We start from the raw sequence: 18890 nt of genomic DNA, 5'->3' as shown, positions 1-18890 counted from the left end.
TTTTCAAAATTATTTCCTTCGTAAGGACCATGCATTTTTCTATTTTATTGACTAAACTTAATTGGAGATATGGCATTTCATGCATCAATTTATTTTCGTTATAATTGTTCTTTCGAGGGAGTTTAAAATAAGACTTTTATTTCTAATAACTTTGATATAACATTGTGCATATATAATAATAAATATAAATACAAATTATCTTTCGTCCAATCTTACTTTTGGCGAATTGAATATAATGTTAAAATTGTTTCTGATCTTACTATACAATAAATATACAATTATATTTTTTATTTTGAGATTGATCATGTAATATGATGTAAATGAGAATAAAGTTCTTGTTTTTTATTAAATGATAAAATTTCTCATAAGAACAAGAACAAGTCAAATTCATTCTGTAGTCATCGTATTTCTGCTAAGGTTGTTATTTAAGTTTAACATGTTTGGAAAATATGTTTGACAATACTTATTTTAATCAGAGTTAAGACTTTTTGGTCTTTCACTGCAGTCATCGCTGCAATGAATTATATTCTTGATGATTTATGATTATTTATTAATTTAATTTGGTCAAAAAGAAAATATTGGGTACATTTCACAAATCTAATCTAGAATATTCTACAGTTGTAATATATGAAAAAATTTATTTCAATGTATAGCGCGAGCAAAAATTCATACAATTTTTCGCGCATCATAACCCAGCATTGCTGCAATGAAAAACTGGGAGCCTTAAAATCAATTGCTTAAATTATCCTATAATCTTTAATTCTTGTATGTTTAATTATATGATCGGAGATTTCTAGTGAAAAAAGAATTATGTATCGGATAATTGCTCTACAAGATTCGTGCATACTTGGTATGTATTATAAATTTTGTTCTTACACTGCTCGATTGTGAATACCCTGATATCTGACAATATATATTGAGTAACTATGCTCATTCAATAATATTTTCATTGTGGTGATTATTTCCTATTTCGCTTTGTTGAGGAGAAGGGAGAAATTATTTTCGTTAAAAAAAAATTTTGCTGGCAGATATATATATATATAGATGTAGAGAGTGAACATGTGTGCGTGTGTGTGTGCAAGTATATTTTAAAGGAATGTAATGTGTTACTGTTTTCATGTGTTTTTTATATGCGAGTCACTTTACACGCGTCACGATAATTAATTATTCCTCATTGATAGTAGTTCTATTTGGTGGATACATGTAATTGCGGAATGATATACCGGAGAGTCGTTGGTCCACAGGGTGTCGGGTGTCGTACAGACTAGGCGCTTGACCTATTATTCCCAGCGTGCCACCGATGCACGCGATAGTAAATATCCAAAGAAAAAATCTGTCCAGAACCATAGCTACGAATTTCCAATCTTCTATGACCTGTGAGAACGGATAAATTCTTTTCAAATGCGACAAGACTTATTAATCCTGTCGATATTACGCAATTCTATAGATATATATATTATCGATACGATTATATATGATATATTGATAGATATTGTGAAAAATATAGGTATAATCCATCATATATGTGAGAAATGTTTAGAGAAGACTGAGCTAGAATGAAACGAGAGAATTATAATAATGATGCGAAAATGTACGATGTGAGAACATTAAAAGACGAATTCTTTACCTCATTATCTTTGTCCGCGTCTTTTATGTGTTGAGCAATGAAACGCACACCCTTGAGAGCTGATATGACATCTGGGGATAAATGTTTCGGCATCGTATTTTCGCTGTCAGTAACTGAAATAATGTGTTTGATCAATACTTATTTTTTGCAAGACTTTAATTTTTTTCCTTCTCTTCGCATGATACGCTTAAGATTTATATCATTTATTGTATCTTTAAAGTGCAGATTATATATTATTTAAAAGTGTTATGTAATATGTTGAAAGCAAATAATATAATCAATGTCCTACTATTTTATTTTCACGAATATCTTACAATAATGTATAAAATTATGTAATAAACATATGACTAAGTTTTCATACAAATTTGGTTTCTCTTTATTCTAGAAAAATTATCCAATGGTAGTACACTAATGTTACGGAAAAAAAAAAAAAAAAAAAACGCTTAAGAACTAAAAGCTATGAATCGTCAAAACACAAAAAAATATTACCTGACGCGTGTGGCACGTGTCGAGCATCATCATCTCTGATACTCTTGTATGTAGAAGTGACGCTTTCGAATGCATCCGGGCTTCCTTTTAGTTCCAGAGGATAATCACTTACGCTGTTAAAAATTAAAGAATTAAAGATAAGCGAAACATGTGCATGTTGCAGTTAAAATCAATGTGATGCAATTTTACTTTAACGTAAATTAATTTAATGCTGTAAAATTCTTATTTTTAATTAGCAAATGACAATATTTTTTTTAAATATCTATTTGTATCTTTTATTATATCCAATAAAATTCAGATAAGATTTTTCAACAAATCTTTATATACTTATGGTAACACATTTTAAAATAATATAATATAATTTAAAAATAATATAATATAAAAAGTTTGACCAATATATATATATATATTTTTCTCTCGTCAAATTTTATATCAACACATTCTCTTAATAAAAGACGATACATGTATATAAAAGATATTTTAAAAATTAATATAAATATATTTTTTAAGCTATTAAAGACTTAAATATCTCTAAATTTAATTAATGAGAAATCGGTATTACCTGAAATCTATTTCATTAGTGTATGCACTATCCATGTAAGCATCATCATATTCTGGTGTAGAGTATGGTGTGCGACGCATCATTAATACTCTTGGCATCCAATTCAGAAATACTTGTCTCACCCACGGCGACATATTATGCGTGGAAGGCGACCTATGTTATTTAATTCGTTAAATTAAATTCGTTCATAGTAACGAATTTTAATACGCAATTTTTTTTGGTCTTTATTTTCATATATATTACGATTTTATTACGTGCGACTTACCGGAAATGTACATTTAAGACGCAGACTGTGATCCAAATGGATAGAGTAACTAAAATCATGGTGAACAGTAGATATTTTCCGAGTAAAGGTATGGCCAACGATGTTGGCGGAATAATTTCGGCTAATAGCAAGAAGAACACCGTCAGTGAGAGGAGAATGGAAGAACACAATGATACCTGTGTGACAAATATACGAAGCAATTATGACGAAATAAAGCCAAGTATTTCTTGTCAAAAAAATATTTATTATCAAATTCATGACTATTTCGTCGACGTGACATTTTCGTACGTTCGTTGCTGTGTCGAAATATGTTATCAGAAATTACAGTTCGTTGTAAGAAACTTTTCCAGAGGAAACTAAACTTTCGTGACTCCTCGACAACTTTAATAATTCTGATTCGAAAGATATATTTACCTTCTCACCGGAATCGCTGGGCAGATAAAAAACCAACACTGTTAAAAACGTGATGCCAACGCACGGGATAATGAGATTGACAGTATAAAATAGAGTTTTTCTTCTCATCGTAATATTGAATGTGATATCTGTAATTAAATAGAAATAATAATTATTTAGAGGCAAATTATCCAAGATAAGATTGATAAAAATCTAAATATCGTTCCACTAACTATATGGAAATAATTAGAATAAAATTATTTATTTAAACTATTATTAATTCTTTGCAAATATATTTACCCGAGTAGGGTTCTTCACAACACGGATAATATTCTTCGTTGCGTGCTGCTGGTACTTCAAGAATATCCCATTCCACTGATAGATAAAAATCGCTGAGATCTATGCCAATTTCAACTATATTGCTACCAAGTTCTTGCTTCATATGCTTCAGATCTACCTGTGGGCAAGAGGCTTTACAAAGCACGCTTTTAAAATACTTTATTGAAATCAAAGTAGTATAATCTAGAGACTTACAAAGCGACTAAGATCTATCATGATAAATATTATACATAGAGATGAAATCAGCTGTTATAAATAATGGATTTTATGAATAATGGATTTATATAATTTAAATAGAGATAAAATATAAAATAATTGAGATAAAAATTATTTAAACGAAAAGCTATACAAGATGTTTTTTTAACTTTATAAATCTTTGGCTAATTTGAAATCACATATTTAGTGAAATATTTTAATCTTCCACATTATACATTTAATCAATATGACATAATATATACGTGCTATTTTCAATTAAGCTTCAAACAATTAAGCTTTTATATTTTATTAGTGCAAGGAGTTTAATTTTAATTTTAGTGAATACATTTAAAAACAACCAAACCATATGGTTTCGTTTATCTACTTTGTGATAAAACTTAATTGGTAGAAAAAACTTTCTAATTTGAAACATCGACTTTCTTGTTGAGGCAACATTGATTTTAAATATTATTTCAAAACAACCGAACCATATGGTTTCGTTAGTCTACTTTGCGATAAAGCTTAATTGGTAAACAAAACTTTTTCATTTGAAATATCAATTTTCTTGTTGAGAAAACATTGATTTTAAATAAAATATCCCTCCGGGGGGGGATATTCAATCAAAGTTTTTTTTTTTTTTTAAGGATATTGTATATTGTTTGCATATAAATACATATTATTATAACCTGAGCACCGTTGTAAGTCCACGAGCCAAACTTCATAATGCACGATTGCTCATCAAACGGGAAATACTCCACGTTAATCTCGCAGGATGACTTGTAAATAGCCGGCGGTTTCCAGAATACTTCGCCGGTAAATTTCAAAGTGGCCTTCGTCATTAACGTTACTTCGTAATTTCCATCTGCGCTGTACAACAAACGAGTAGAAGATTAAAAGTTTGCGTTTCACAACGCCATATTTTTCTTTAAATTTATTAAATAAATTTTTCGACTCTCTTAGCGGACAATCGCAAGTAAATTAATTTTTTATTTGGAGAAAATATCATGTGTGTGGATCTCTCAATTGTATTTCATGAAAAATTTCCGTTGCAATTTACTTGTTGTACATCACAATGTCCGGAAGCCATATGTTTTCGGAAGGCACATATAACATTTCTATACCACCATACTCTTGTGGATTCCACTGTAATTTATAATCAAACCATTTCTGCAAAGAGTAAATAGAATTTGTAAGTCTGTCTATAAACGGTCGATATGATACTACTGTATATAAGTGGAAAGAAGTGATATTAAACCGACAGATGTTACCTGCTCTACCCAGACATTCGTTGTCATAACTTGATTCTTTAAATTCTGTAATAAATATAACTCATTAATTTCCCGCAAGATTCTTAAATATGATTCGAACAAATAAAAAGTAAAATAATATATGTTTAAAATCTCAAAATATTATTTTAATAAGATAGCACACACAGTCTATATTATATACCATTTCTATTAATTGCGATAACTTTAATCCCAGCCAAACTGTTAGAGTATTCGAATTATTACTAACAGGACGTATCAATCTATTATAATTGGACAGTAAATCGTCGTAAAGTCTCTTTGTATCGGGATTTGCTTCGTAAACTTTGCTTCCTGTATAAAAGAATATTTATTGAAATATTAATAATTATTGAAACGCTATAGAAATTTAAACATCACACATATATAATGACAAGAGAACAAAAATGATAATATAGATGCATTATTATAATATTATAAAATAATCATCAGTTAAATTAATTCTAGCGAAAATTTTTTGTGTTTTTGAAAAATAAGAATTTTGAAACTATATCTTTCTTAAATTGACTGCAACTAGAATTCAATTAAAATTCTGTGTGTATATTAAAATATTTTTTAATCATTTAACAAAACATAGTTAAATTATTTCTCTTTATAATGCTAAGATTTTTTTCAACAGCAAAATTTTATGGTACCTTCAACACATATAATATGACAGAAGGACACACGATTAATGCAATCTTATGAGATTTAGGAATTTGAGATGTATTCACTTTTATAATGAGACGAATACGACCTTCTCCCAATAAATCGTTTTATCTGATAATAAATCGAACTTACCGTAAACAATGCCGAAGACATTGAGCAAAACTGTGAGCACTAACGTCCGCATCTTCCCTGTACTGTTTACAAACGCGTGTGAAAGTAAGACACTCACAAATAGTACATCACCCCGTGGAAAATTGTTGGAGCTCTCTGACACATGTACCTTGGCAGTAGTTTTACACTAAGTGGCGTAGAAAAAAAACAGCGAGCGATATAACAAAAGCGCTCAAGATGCCGAACGTGCACTCGGCGAAACGTCGGGCGACCAGCATCCCACTGGTCCACGCGATCGATATCCGAATCTTGCCGCCATGATACTCCCGCTGTCTGTTCAGGGCGCGACTTGTTCCACTTGCGCGCCGGAACGGGGCTCGCCTTGCATCTGCGCGTTTCGCAGGAACAAAGGCAGCAGCGCGGAAATCGGAGGAGCGCGACTTCAAAATGCATTCAGACTGCTGTCGTCGCGATGAGAGAGCCGAGAGCTTTTAAAAGCCAAGGATTGAAATTCAACTCGTCGCATAATCTCGGTGAGTTTAATTTCCGATGCTACGCGAAACGTACGCGGAAAAGTATTTTCCGTCAATCGTTACCCTCTCTTCATTTCCATGAAAAAACATAGGACTTATCGTATTTATCGCCTGTTCATCGAAAGCTGAACAGTTACGTTACATAGAACTTTATGTAATAATATTTGTGTATTTCATTTGTTTTATTATTCTAATGTTTTTTTTATTAGCCATTATTACTTAATTATTTATATATACTAGAACAACACAAGCGCGCGCTATTCCTCGATTTTATATAAAAAAGAATGATATTTTTTAGAAAGTTTGTTTAAACTTGATTAATATTTTTTGACAGAAATCAGCTGATTAAAGCGTTAATTTGCTAATTCAATTTTAAAATAAAAATATGTTATAAAAATTAAAATAATAATATTATAAATAATATGTTATAATACTCTAAACTCAAATAATATTTTTTAACAGAAATCAGCTGATAGCTGTCAAAAATATATTAATCGAGTTTAAAGTACTGTAATAACATTTTTATTTAAACTAAATTATAATTTTATAATTTTTATTAAATACTATTATTTAAAATTTAAAAATTTAATAAAAAAATTAACGTTTTAATCAGCTGATTTCTGTCAAAAATATTAATAAAGCGTTAATTTGCTAATTAAATTTTAAAATAATAATAAGTTATAAAAATTAAAATAGTAATATGTTGTAAATAATATGTTATAATGCCTTATCTGCGATTAATATTTTTTGACAGAAATCTGCTGATAACTTAAGGAATTATAACATATTATTTAAAATATATTATTATTTTAATTTTTATAACATATTTTTCCCCTTTCTAAAAAAGGCATGTTATTGACATTGTTGTCGCTTTTCCGCGATGCTGATTGGCTCTCTGTCGATACGCGTTGTGTTATATTCGTAGCATCGAAAGGTTGTCATCACGAGGGTTAGCAGTTAGCAGTTTGACAGTTAGTCCAAAATAAAATAAAATAAAATAATAATATGTTTTAAATAATATGTTATAATACTTTAAACTTGATTAATATTTTTGACATTCGCCTTATGTGTTATATTTGTAGCATGAAGAGGCTGTCATCGTGAGGGTTAGCAGTTAGCAGTTTGACAGTTAGTCCAAAATAAAATTAAATAAAATAATGACATGTTTTAAATAATATGTTATAATACTTTAAATTTTGATTAATATTTTTGCGGAAAAGAGGCAACAATACTTGCGAGAATCGACTTAATATGTCTTTTTTAGAAAAAGACTAGAATAACACAAGCGCGCGTTATGCCATTCCTCGATTTTATTAAAAAAAGTATGATGTATTTATATAAAGTTTGTTTAAACTTCATTAATATTTTTTTACAGAAATCAGATGATTAAAGCATTACATTGCCAATTAAATTTTAAAATAAAAATATGTTATATAAATTAAAATAATATATAATTCCTTAAACTCGATTAATATTTTTTGACAGATATCAGCTGAAAGCTGTTATAAATATTAATCGAGTTTAAGGAATTATATATTACATTATTTAAAACATATTATTTTAAATGTTATAACATATTCTTATTTTAAAAATAAATTAGCAAATTAACGTTTTAATCAGCTGATTTCTGTAACAAAAATATTAATCGAGGATAAGATATTACAACATATTATTTACAATATATTGCTATTTTAATTTTTATAACATATTACTATTTTAAAATTTAATTACCTTACTATATTAATATTTTCTAATATATTTATTTAATTAAGAAGTAGTATATTTATTAAGTTAAGAATAGAAGTGAGACATGAATACAAATTTACAATTAAGGTTTCGTAGATATAATTATTAAAACAAAAATTATTTTCTTAATTAGAGTCACAAATATATATCGTCCGACACTTTTCGATAATCTTGATATAATTCGAATTCCGAATGCGCAGTAGAAATGAGTTTCGACATATATTACCGCGATATATGCATGCAGTCACGCATAACTCGTGATAATGTGCAGACAATGTACTGTTAAAATGTATATAAGATTAATTTTTTGCACGTTTTGAAATATCGAAAAATAAAATTTTTAAGCCGCAAATCCCATACGGCGCAGATTTATATAACGTATATTGGACCAAAAAGGTAGTACGCTGGTATGCTTATGATACAAAGATAATCTGCAAACAATACACTATTGAAATATATATACGATGAATTTTTGGCTCACCTTAAAATATTAGAAATCTATACTTTTTTACAGTTGACCCTATGCGACGCAATCTTATTCTATGTATATCAAGTTAAAACATTTGTACGCTGGTGTCTGTTTGGTACCAAATGATTCTGTAATCAATGTACTATTAAAATGTATAATCGATGAATTTTTGGCTCGTCTTAAAATATTGGAAAGCGATACTTTTTACCGCTGACCCTATGCGACGCAACCTTATTTTAAGTATATCAAGTTAAAAAATTTGTACGCTGGTGTCTGTTTGGTACCAAATGATTCTGTAATAAATGTACTATTAAAATGTATAATCGATGAATTTTTGGCTCGTCTTAAAATATTGGAAATCGATACTTTTTACCGCTGACCCTATGCGACGCAACCTTATTTTAAGTATATCAAGTTAAAAATTTGTACGCTGGTGTCTGTTTGGTACCAAATGATTCTGTAATAAATGTAATATTAAAATGTATAATCGATGAATTTTTGGCTCGTCTTAAAATATTAGAAATTAATACTTTTTTGACGCGAACCCTGTGCGACGCATCCTTATTTTATGTTTATCAAGTTAAAAAATTTGTACGCTGGTATCTGTTTGGTACCAAATGATTCTATAATAAATGTACTATTAAAATGTATAATCGGTGAATTTTTGGCTCGTCTTAAAATATTAGAAATTGATACTTTTTTGACGCGGACCCTGTGCGACGCATCCTTATTTTAGGTTTATCAAGTTAAAAAATTTGTACGCTGGTGTCTGTTTGGTACCAAAAGATTCTGTAATCAATATACTATTAAAATGTATAATCGATGAATTTTTGGCTCGTCTTAAAATATTAGAAATCGATAATTTTTTGACGCGGACCCTATGCGACGCATACTTATTTTATGTTTATCGTATTAAAAAATTTGTACGCTGGTGTCTGTTTGGTACCAAATGATTCTGTAATCAATGTCCTATTAAAATGTATAATCGATGAATTTTTGGCTCGTCTTAAAATATTAGAAATTGATACTTTTTTGACGCGGACCCTATGCGACGCATTTTTATTTTATGTTTATCATATTAAAAAATTTGTACGCTGGTGTCTGCATGGTACCAAAAGATTCTGTAATCAATGTACTATTAAAATGTATAATCGATGAATTTTTGGCTCGTCTTAAAATATTGGAAATCGATACTTTTTACCGCTGACCCTATGCGACGCAACCTTATTTTAAGTATATCAAGTTAAAAAAATTTGTACGCTGGTGTCTGTTTGGTACCAAATGATTCTGTAATAAATGTAATATTAAAATGTATAATCGATGAATTTTTGGCTCGTCTTAAAATATTAGAAATTGATACTTTTTTGATGCGGAACCTGTGCGACGCATCCTTAATTTATGTATAGCAAATGAAAAAGTTTGTATGCTGTTGTCTGCTTGGTACCAAAAGATTCTGTAATCAATATACTATTAAAATGTATAATCGATGAATTTTTGGCTCGTCTTAAAATATTAGAAATCGATAATTTTTTGACGCGGACCCTGTGCGACGCATACTTATTTTATGTTTATCGTATTAAAAAATTTGTACGCTGGTGTCTGTTTGGTACCAAATGATTCTGTAATCAATGTCCTATTAAAATGTATAATCGATGAATTTTTGGCTCGTCTTAAAATATTAGAAATTGATACTTTTTTGACGCGGACCCTGTGCGACGCATCCTTAATTTATGTATAGCAAATGAAAAAGTTTGTACGCTGTTGTCTGCTTGGTACCAAAAGATTCTGTAATCAATATACGATTAAAATGTATAATCGATGAATTTTTGGCTCGTCTTAAAATATTAGAAATTGATACTTTTTTGACGCGGACCCTGTGCGACGCATCCTTATTTTATGTTTATCAAGTTAAAAAATTTGTACGCTGGTATCTGTTTGGTACCAAATGATTCTGTAATAAATGTACTATTAAAATGTATAATCGATGAATTTTTGGCTCGTCTCAAAATATTAGAAATTGATACTTTTTTGACGCGGACCCTGTGCGACGCATCCTTAATTTATGTATAGCAAATGAAAAAGTTTGTACGCTGTTGTCTGCTTGGTACCAAAAGATTCTGTAATCAATATACTATTAAAATGTATAATCGATGAATTTTTGGCTCGTCTTAAAATATTAGAAATCGATAATTTTTTGACGCGGACCCTGTGCGACGCATACATATTTTATGTTTATCGTATTAAAAAATTTGTACGCTGGTGTCTGTTTGGTACCAAATGATTCTGTAATAAATGTAATATTAAAATGTATAATCGATGAATTTTTGGCTCGTCTTAAAATATTAGAAATTGATACTTTTTTGACGCGGAACCTGTGCGACGCATCCTTAATTTATGTATAGCAAATGAAAAAGTTTGTACGCTGTTGTCTGCTTGGTACCAAAAGATTCTGTAATCAATATACTATTAAAATGTATAATCGATGAATTTTTGGCTCGTCTTAAAATATTAGAAATTGATACTTTTTTGACGCGGACCCTGTGCGACGCATCCTCATTTTATGTTTATCATATTAAAAAATTTGTACGCTGGTGTCTGCATGGTACCAAAAGATTCTGTAATCAATGTACTATTAAAATGTATAATCGATGAATTTTTGGCTCGTCTTAAAATATTAGAAATCGATAATTTTTTGACGCGGACCCTGTGCGACGCATACTTATTTTATGTTTATCGTATTAAAAAATTTGTACGTTGGTGTCTGTTTGGTACCAAATGATTCTGTAATCAATGTCCTATTAAAATGTATAATCGATGAATTTTTGGCTCGTCTTAAAATATTAGAAATTGATACTTTTTTGACGCGGACCCTGTGCGACGCATCCTTATTTTATGTTTATCATATTAAAAAATTTGTACGCTGGTGTCTGCATGGTACCAAAAGATTCTGTAATCAATGTACTATTAAAATGTATAATCGATGAATTTTTGGCTCGTCTTAAAATATTAGAAATCGATAATTTTTTGACGCGGACCCTGTGCGACGCATACTTATTTTATGTTTATCGTATTAAAAAATTTGTACGCTGGTGTCTGTTTGGTACCAAATGATTCTGTAATCAATGTCCTATTAAAATGTATAATCGATGAATTTTTGGCTCGTCTTAAAATATTAGAAATTGATACTTTTTTGACGCGGACCCTGTGCGACGCATCCTTATTTTATGTTTATCATATTAAAAAATTTGTACGCTGGTGTCTGCATGGTACCAAAAGATTCTGTAATCAATGTACTATTAAAATGTATAATCGATGAATTTTTGGCTCGTCTTAAAATATTAGAAATCGATAATTTTTTGACGCGGACCCTGTGCGACGCATACTTATTTTATGTTTATCGTATTAAAAAATTTGTACGCTGGTGTCTGTTTGGTACCAAATGATTCTGTAATCAATGTCCTATTAAAATGTATAATCGATGAATTTTTGGCTCGTCTTAAAATATTGGAAATCGATACTTTTTACCGCTGACCCTGTGCGACGCATCCTTATTTTGTTTATCATATTAAAAAATTTGTACGCTGGTGTCTGCATGGTACCAAAAGATTCTGTAATCAATGTACTATTAAAATGTATAATCGATGAATTTTTGGCTCGTCTTAAAATATTAGAAATTGATACTTTTTTGACGCGGACCCTGTGCGACGCATCCTTAATTTATGTATAGCAAATGAAAAAGTTTGTACGCTGTTGTCTGCTTGGTACCAAAAGATTCTGTAAACAATGTACTATTAAAATGTATAATCGATGAATTTTTGGCTCGTCTTAAAATATTAGAAATCGATACTTTTTTGACGCGGACCCTGTGCGACGCATACTTATTTTATGTTTATCGTATTAAAAAATTTGTACGCTGGTGTCTGTTTGGTACCAAATGATTCTGTAATCAATGTCCTATTAAAATGTATAATCCATGAATTTTTGGCTCGTCTTAAAATATTAGAAATTGATACTTTTTTGACGCGGACCCTGTGCGACGCATCCTTATTTTCTGTTTATCAAGTTAAAAAATTTGTACGCTGGTATCTGTTTGGTACCAAATGATTCTGTAATCAATGTCCTATTAAAATGTATAATCCATGAATTTTTGGCTCGTCTTAAAATATTAGAAATTGATACTTTTTTGACGCGGACCCTGTGCGACGCATCCTTATTTTATGTTTATCAAGTTAAAAAATTTGTACGCTGGTATCTGTTTGGTACCAAATGATTCTGTAATAAATGTACTATTAAAATGTATAATCGGTGAATTTTTGTCTCGTCTTAAAATATTAGAAATTGATACTTTTTTGACGCGGAACCTGTGCGACGCATCCTTAATTTATGTATAGCAAATGAAAAAGTTTGTACGCTGTTGTCTGCTTGGTACCAAAAGATTCTGTAATCAATATACTATTAAAATGTATAATCGATGAATTTTTGGCTCGTCTTAAAATATTAAAAATCGATAATTTTTTGACGCGGACCCTGTGCGACGCAACTTATTTTATGTTTATCGTATTAAAAAATTTGTACGCTGGTGTCTGTTTGGTACCAAATGATTCTGTAATCAATGTCCTATTAAAATGTATAATCGATGAATTTTTGGCTCGTCTTAAAATATTAGAAATTGATACTTTTTTGACGCGGACCCTGTGCGACGCATCCTTAATTTATGTATAGCAAATGAAAAAGTTTGTACGCTGTTGTCTGCTTGGCACCAAAAGATTCTGTAATCAATATACTATTAAAATGTATAATCGATGAATTTTTGGCTCGTCTTAAAATATTAAAAATCGATAATTTTTTGACGCGGACCCTGTGCGACGCAACTTATTTTATGTTTATCGTATTAAAAAATTTGTACGCTGGTGTCTGTTTGGTACCAAATGATTCTGTAATCAATGTCCTATTAAAATGTATAATCGATGAATTTTTGGCTCGTCTTAAAATATTAGAAATTGATACTTTTTTGACGCGGACCCTGTGCGACGCATCCTTAATTTATGTATAGCAAATGAAAAAGTTTGTACGCTGTTGTCTGCTTGGTACCAAAAGATTCTGTAATCAATATACTATTAAAATGTATAATCGATGAATTTTTGGCTCGTCTTAAAATATTAGAAATTGATACTTTTTTGACGCGGACCCTGTGCGACGCATCCTTAATTTATGTATAGCAAATGAAAAAGTTTGTACGCTGTTGTCTGCTTGGTACCAAAAGATTCTGTAATCAATATACTATTAAAATGTATAATCGATGAATTTTTGGCTCGTCTTAAAATATTAGAAATTGATACTTTTTTGACGCGGACCCTGTGCGACGCATCCTTAATTTATGTATAGCAAATGAAAAAGTTTGTACGCTGTTGTCTGCTTGGTACCAAAAGATTCTGTAAACAATGTACTATTAAAATGTATAATCGATGAATTTTTGGCTCGTCTTAAAATATTAGAAATCGATACTTTTTTGACGCGGACCCTGTGCGACGCATACTTATTTTATGTTTATCGTATTAAAAAATTTGTACGCTGGTGTCTGTTTGGTACCAAATGATTCTGTAATCAATGTCCTATTAAAATGTATAATCCATGAATTTTTGGCTCGTCTTAAAATATTAGAAATTGATACTTTTTTGACGCGGACCCTGTGCGACGCATCCTTATTTTATGTTTATCAAGTTAAAAAATTTGTACGCTGGTATCTGTTTGGTACCAAATGATTCTGTAATCAATGTCCTATTAAAATGTATAATCGATGAATTTTTGGCTCGTCTTAAAATATTAGAAATTGATACTTTTTTGACGCGGACCCTGTGCGACGCATCCTTAATTTATGTATAGCAAATGAAAAAGTTTGTACGCTGTTGTCTGCTTGGTACCAAAAGATTCTGTAATCAATATACTATTAAAATGTATAATCGATGAATTTTTGGCTCGTCTTAAAATATTAGAAATTGATACTTTTTTGACGCGGACCCTGTGCGACGCATCCTTAATTTATGTATAGCAAATGAAAAAGTTTGTACGCTGTTGTCTGCTTGGTACCAAAAGATTCTGTAAACAATGTACTATTAAAATGTATAATCGATGAATTTTTGGCTCGTCTTAAAATATTAGAAATCGATACTTTTTTGACGCGGACCCTGTGCGACGCATACTTATTTTATGTTTATCGTATTAAAAAATTTGTACGCTGGTGTCTGTTTGGTACCAAATGATTCTGTAATCAATGTCCTATTAAAATGTATAATCCATGAATTTTTGGCTCGTCTTAAAATATTAGAAATTGATACTTTTTTGACGCGGACCCTGTGCGACGCATCCTTATTTTATGTTTATCAAGTTAAAAAATTTGTACGCTGGTATCTGTTTGGTACCAAATGATTCTGTAATCAATGTCCTATTAAAATGTATAATCCATGAATTTTTGGCTCGTCTTAAAATATTAGAAATTGATACTTTTTTGACGCGGACCCTGTGCGACGCATCCTTATTTTATGTTTATCAAGTTAAAAAATTTGTACGCTGGTATCTGTTTGGTACCAAATGATTCTGTAATAAATGTACTATTAAAATGTATAATCGGTGAATTTTTGGCTCGTCTTAAAATATTAGAAATTGATACTTTTTTGACGCGGAACCTGTGCGACGCATCCTTAATTTATGTATAGCAAATGAAAAAGTTTGTACGCTGTTGTCTGCTTGGTACCAAAAGATTCTGTAATCAATATACTATTAAAATGTATAATCGATGAATTTTTGGCTCGTCTTAAAATATTAGAAATCGATAATTTTTTGACGCGGACCCTGTGCGACGCAACTTATTTTATGTTTATCGTATTAAAAAATTTGTACGCTGGTGTCTGTTTGGTACCAAATGATTCTGTAATCAATGTCCTATTAAAATGTATAATCGATGAATTTTTGGCTCGTCTTAAAATATTAGAAATTGATACTTTTTTGACGCGGACCCTGTGCGACGCATCCTTAATTTATGTATAGCAAATGGAAAAGTTTGTACGCTGTTGTCTGCTTGGTACCAAAAGATTCTGTAATCAATATACTATTAAAATGTATAATCGATGAATTTTTGGCTCGTCTTAAAATATTAGAAATTGATACTTTTTTGACGCGGACCCTGTGCGACGCATCCTTATTTTATGTTTATCAAGTTAAAAAATTTGTACGCTGGTATCTGTTTGGTACCAAATGATTCTGTAATAAATGTACTATTAAAATGTATAATCAATGAATTTTTGGCTCGTCTCAAAATATTAGAAATTGATACTTTTTTGACGCGGACCCTGTGCGACGCATCCTTAATTTATGTATAGCAAATGAAAAAGTTTGTACGCTGTTGTCTGCTTGGTACCAAAAGATTCTGTAATCAATATACTATTAAAATGTATAATCGATGAATTTTTGGCTCGTCTTAAAATATTAGAAATCGATAATTTTTTGACGCGGACCCTGTGCGACGCATACTTATTTTATGTTTATCGTATTAAAAAATTTGTACGCTGGTGTCTGTTTGGTACCAAATGATTCTGTAATAAATGTAATATTAAAATGTATAATCGATGAATTTTTGGCTCGTCTTAAATTATTAGAAATTGATACTTTTTTGACGCGGACCCTGTGCGACGCATCCTTAATTTATGTATAGCAAATGAAAAAGTATGTACGCTGTTGTCTGCTTGGCACCAAAAGATTCTGTAATCAATGTACTATTAAAATGTATAATCGATGAATTTTTGGCTCGTCTTAAAATATTGGAAATCGATACTTTTTACCGCTGACCCTATGCGACGCAACCTTATTTTAAGTATATCAAGTTAAAAAAATTTGTACGCTGGTGTCTGTTTGGTACCAAATGATTCTGTAATCAATGTCCTATTAAAATGTATAATCGATGAATTTTTGGCTCGTCTTAAAATATTAGAAATCGATAATTTTTTGACGCGGACCCTGTGCGACGCATACTTATTTTATGTTTATCGTATTAAAAAATTTGTACGCTGGTGTCTGTTTGGTACCAAATGATTCTGTAATCAATGTCCTATTAAAATGTATAATCGATGAATTTTTGGCTCGTCTTAAAATATTAGAAATTGATACTTTTTTGACGCGGACACTGTGCGACGCATCCTTATTTTATGTTTATCATATTAAAAAATTTGTACGCTGGTGTCTGCATGGTACCAAAAGATTCTGTAATCAATGTACTATTAAAATGTATGATCGATGAATTTTTGGCTCGTCTTAAAATATTAGAAATTGATACTTTTTTTACGCGGACACTGTGCGACGCATCCTTATTTTATGTTTATCATATTAAAGAATTTGTACGCTGGTGTCTGCATGGTACCAAAAGATTCTGTAATCAATGTACTATTAAAATGTATAATCGATGAATTTTTGGCTCGTCTTGAAATATTAGAAATCAATACTTTTTTGACGCGGACCCTGTGCGACGCATACTTATTTTATGTTTATCGTATTAAAAAATTAGTACGCTGGTGTCTGTATGGTACCAAATGATTCTGTAATCAATGTACTATTAAAATGTATAATCGATGAATTTTTGGCTCGTCTTAAGATATTAGAAATTGATACTTTTTTGACGCGGACCCTGTGCGACGCATACTTATTTTATGTTTATCATATTAAAAAATTTGTACGCTGGTGTCTGCATGGTACCAAAAGATTCTGTAATCAATGTACTATTAAAATGTATAATCGATGTATTTTTGGCTCGTCTTAAAATATTAGAAATCGATACTTTTTTGACGCGGACCCTGTGCGACGCATACTTATTTTATGTTTATCGTATTAAAAAATTAGTACGCTGGTGTCTGTTTGGTATCAAATGATTCTGTAATCAATGTACTATTAAAATGTATAATCGATGAATTTTTGGCTCGTCTTAAAATATTGGAAAGCGATACTTTTTACCGCTGACCCTAAGCGACGCAACCTTATTTTAAGTATATCATGTTAAAAATTTGTACGCTGGTGTCTGTTTGGTACCATATGATTCTGTAATAAATGTAATATTAAAATGTATAATCGATGAATTTTTGGCTCGTCTTAAAATATTAGAAATTGATACTTTTTTGACGCGGACCCTGTGCGACGCATCCTTAATTTATGTATAGCAAATGAAAAAGTTTGTACGCTGTTGTCTGCTTGGTACCAAAAGATTCTGTAATCAATGTAATATTAAAATGTATAATCGATGAATTTTTGGCTCGTCTTCAAATATTAGAAATCGATAATTTTTTGACGCGGACCCTGTGCGACGCATACTTATTTTACGTTTATCGTATTAAAAAATTTGTACGCTGGTGTCTGTTTGGTACCAAATGATTCTGTAATCAATGTCCTATTAAAATGTATAATCGATGAATTTTTGGCTCGTCTTAAAATATTAGAAATCGATAATTTTTTGACGCGGACCCTGTGCGACGCATACATATTTTATGTTTATCGTATTAAAAAATTTGTACGCTGGTGTCTGTTTGGTACCAAATGATTCTGTAATAAATGTAATATTAAAATGTATAATCGATGAATTTTTGGCTCGTCTTAAAATATTAGAAATTGATACTTTTTTGACGCGGAACCTGTGCGACGCATCCTTAATTTATGTATAGCAAATGAAAAAGTTTGTACGCTGTTGTCTGCTTGGTACCAAAAGATTCTGTAATCAATATACTATTAAAATGTATAATCGATGAATTTTTGGCTCGTCTTAAAATATTAGAAATTGATACTTTTTTGACGCGGACCCTGTGCGACGCATCCTTATTTTATGTTTATCATATTAAAAAATTTGTACGCTGGTGTCTGCATGGTACCAAAAGATTCTGTAATCAATGTACTATTAAAATGTATAATCGATGAATTTTTGGCTCGTCTTAAAATATTAGAAATCGATAATTTTTTGACGCGGACCCTGTGCGACGCATACTTATTTTATGTTTATCGTATTAAAAAATTTGTACGTTGGTGTCTGTTTGGTACCAAATGATTCTGTAATCAATGTCCTATTAAAATGTATAATCGATGAATTTTTGGCTCGTCTTAAAATATTAGAAATTGATACTTTTTTGACGCGGACCCTGTGCGACGCATCCTTATTTTATGTTTATCATATTAAAAAAT

At 30.5% G+C, this 18890-nt stretch overlaps 1 protein-coding gene across 1 annotated transcript; it reads right to left on the bottom strand.

The window, feature by feature from the left end:
- Window positions 1-374: 374 nt before the first annotated feature.
- On the bottom strand, window positions 375-6273 carry Nachrbeta2 (nicotinic acetylcholine receptor beta2). Its single transcript, XM_083038644.1, has 12 exons — window positions 5955-6273; window positions 5320-5468; window positions 5139-5183; window positions 4928-5037; window positions 4557-4737; window positions 3637-3793; window positions 3358-3485; window positions 2944-3119; window positions 2679-2831; window positions 2117-2229; window positions 1628-1740; window positions 375-1374 (listed from the first exon to the last, which is right to left on the bottom strand). Exons 1-12 carry the CDS (start codon window positions 6004-6006, stop codon window positions 1165-1167), a joined length of 1587 nt encoding a protein of 528 aa, XP_082894770.1. The 5' UTR covers window positions 6007-6273; the 3' UTR covers window positions 375-1164.
- Window positions 6274-18890: the final 12617 nt, after the last annotated feature.

Source organism: Prenolepis imparis, unplaced genomic scaffold (assembly GCF_030444845.1).
Source record: "Prenolepis imparis isolate NDT839.2.m4 unplaced genomic scaffold, iyPreImpa1.0 SCAF_5, whole genome shotgun sequence".
Taxonomy (NCBI): Eukaryota; Metazoa; Arthropoda; class Insecta; order Hymenoptera; family Formicidae; genus Prenolepis; species Prenolepis imparis.
The sequence above is the reverse complement of the archived record's forward strand: the minus strand, read 5'-3'. Positions and strand labels throughout refer to the sequence as shown.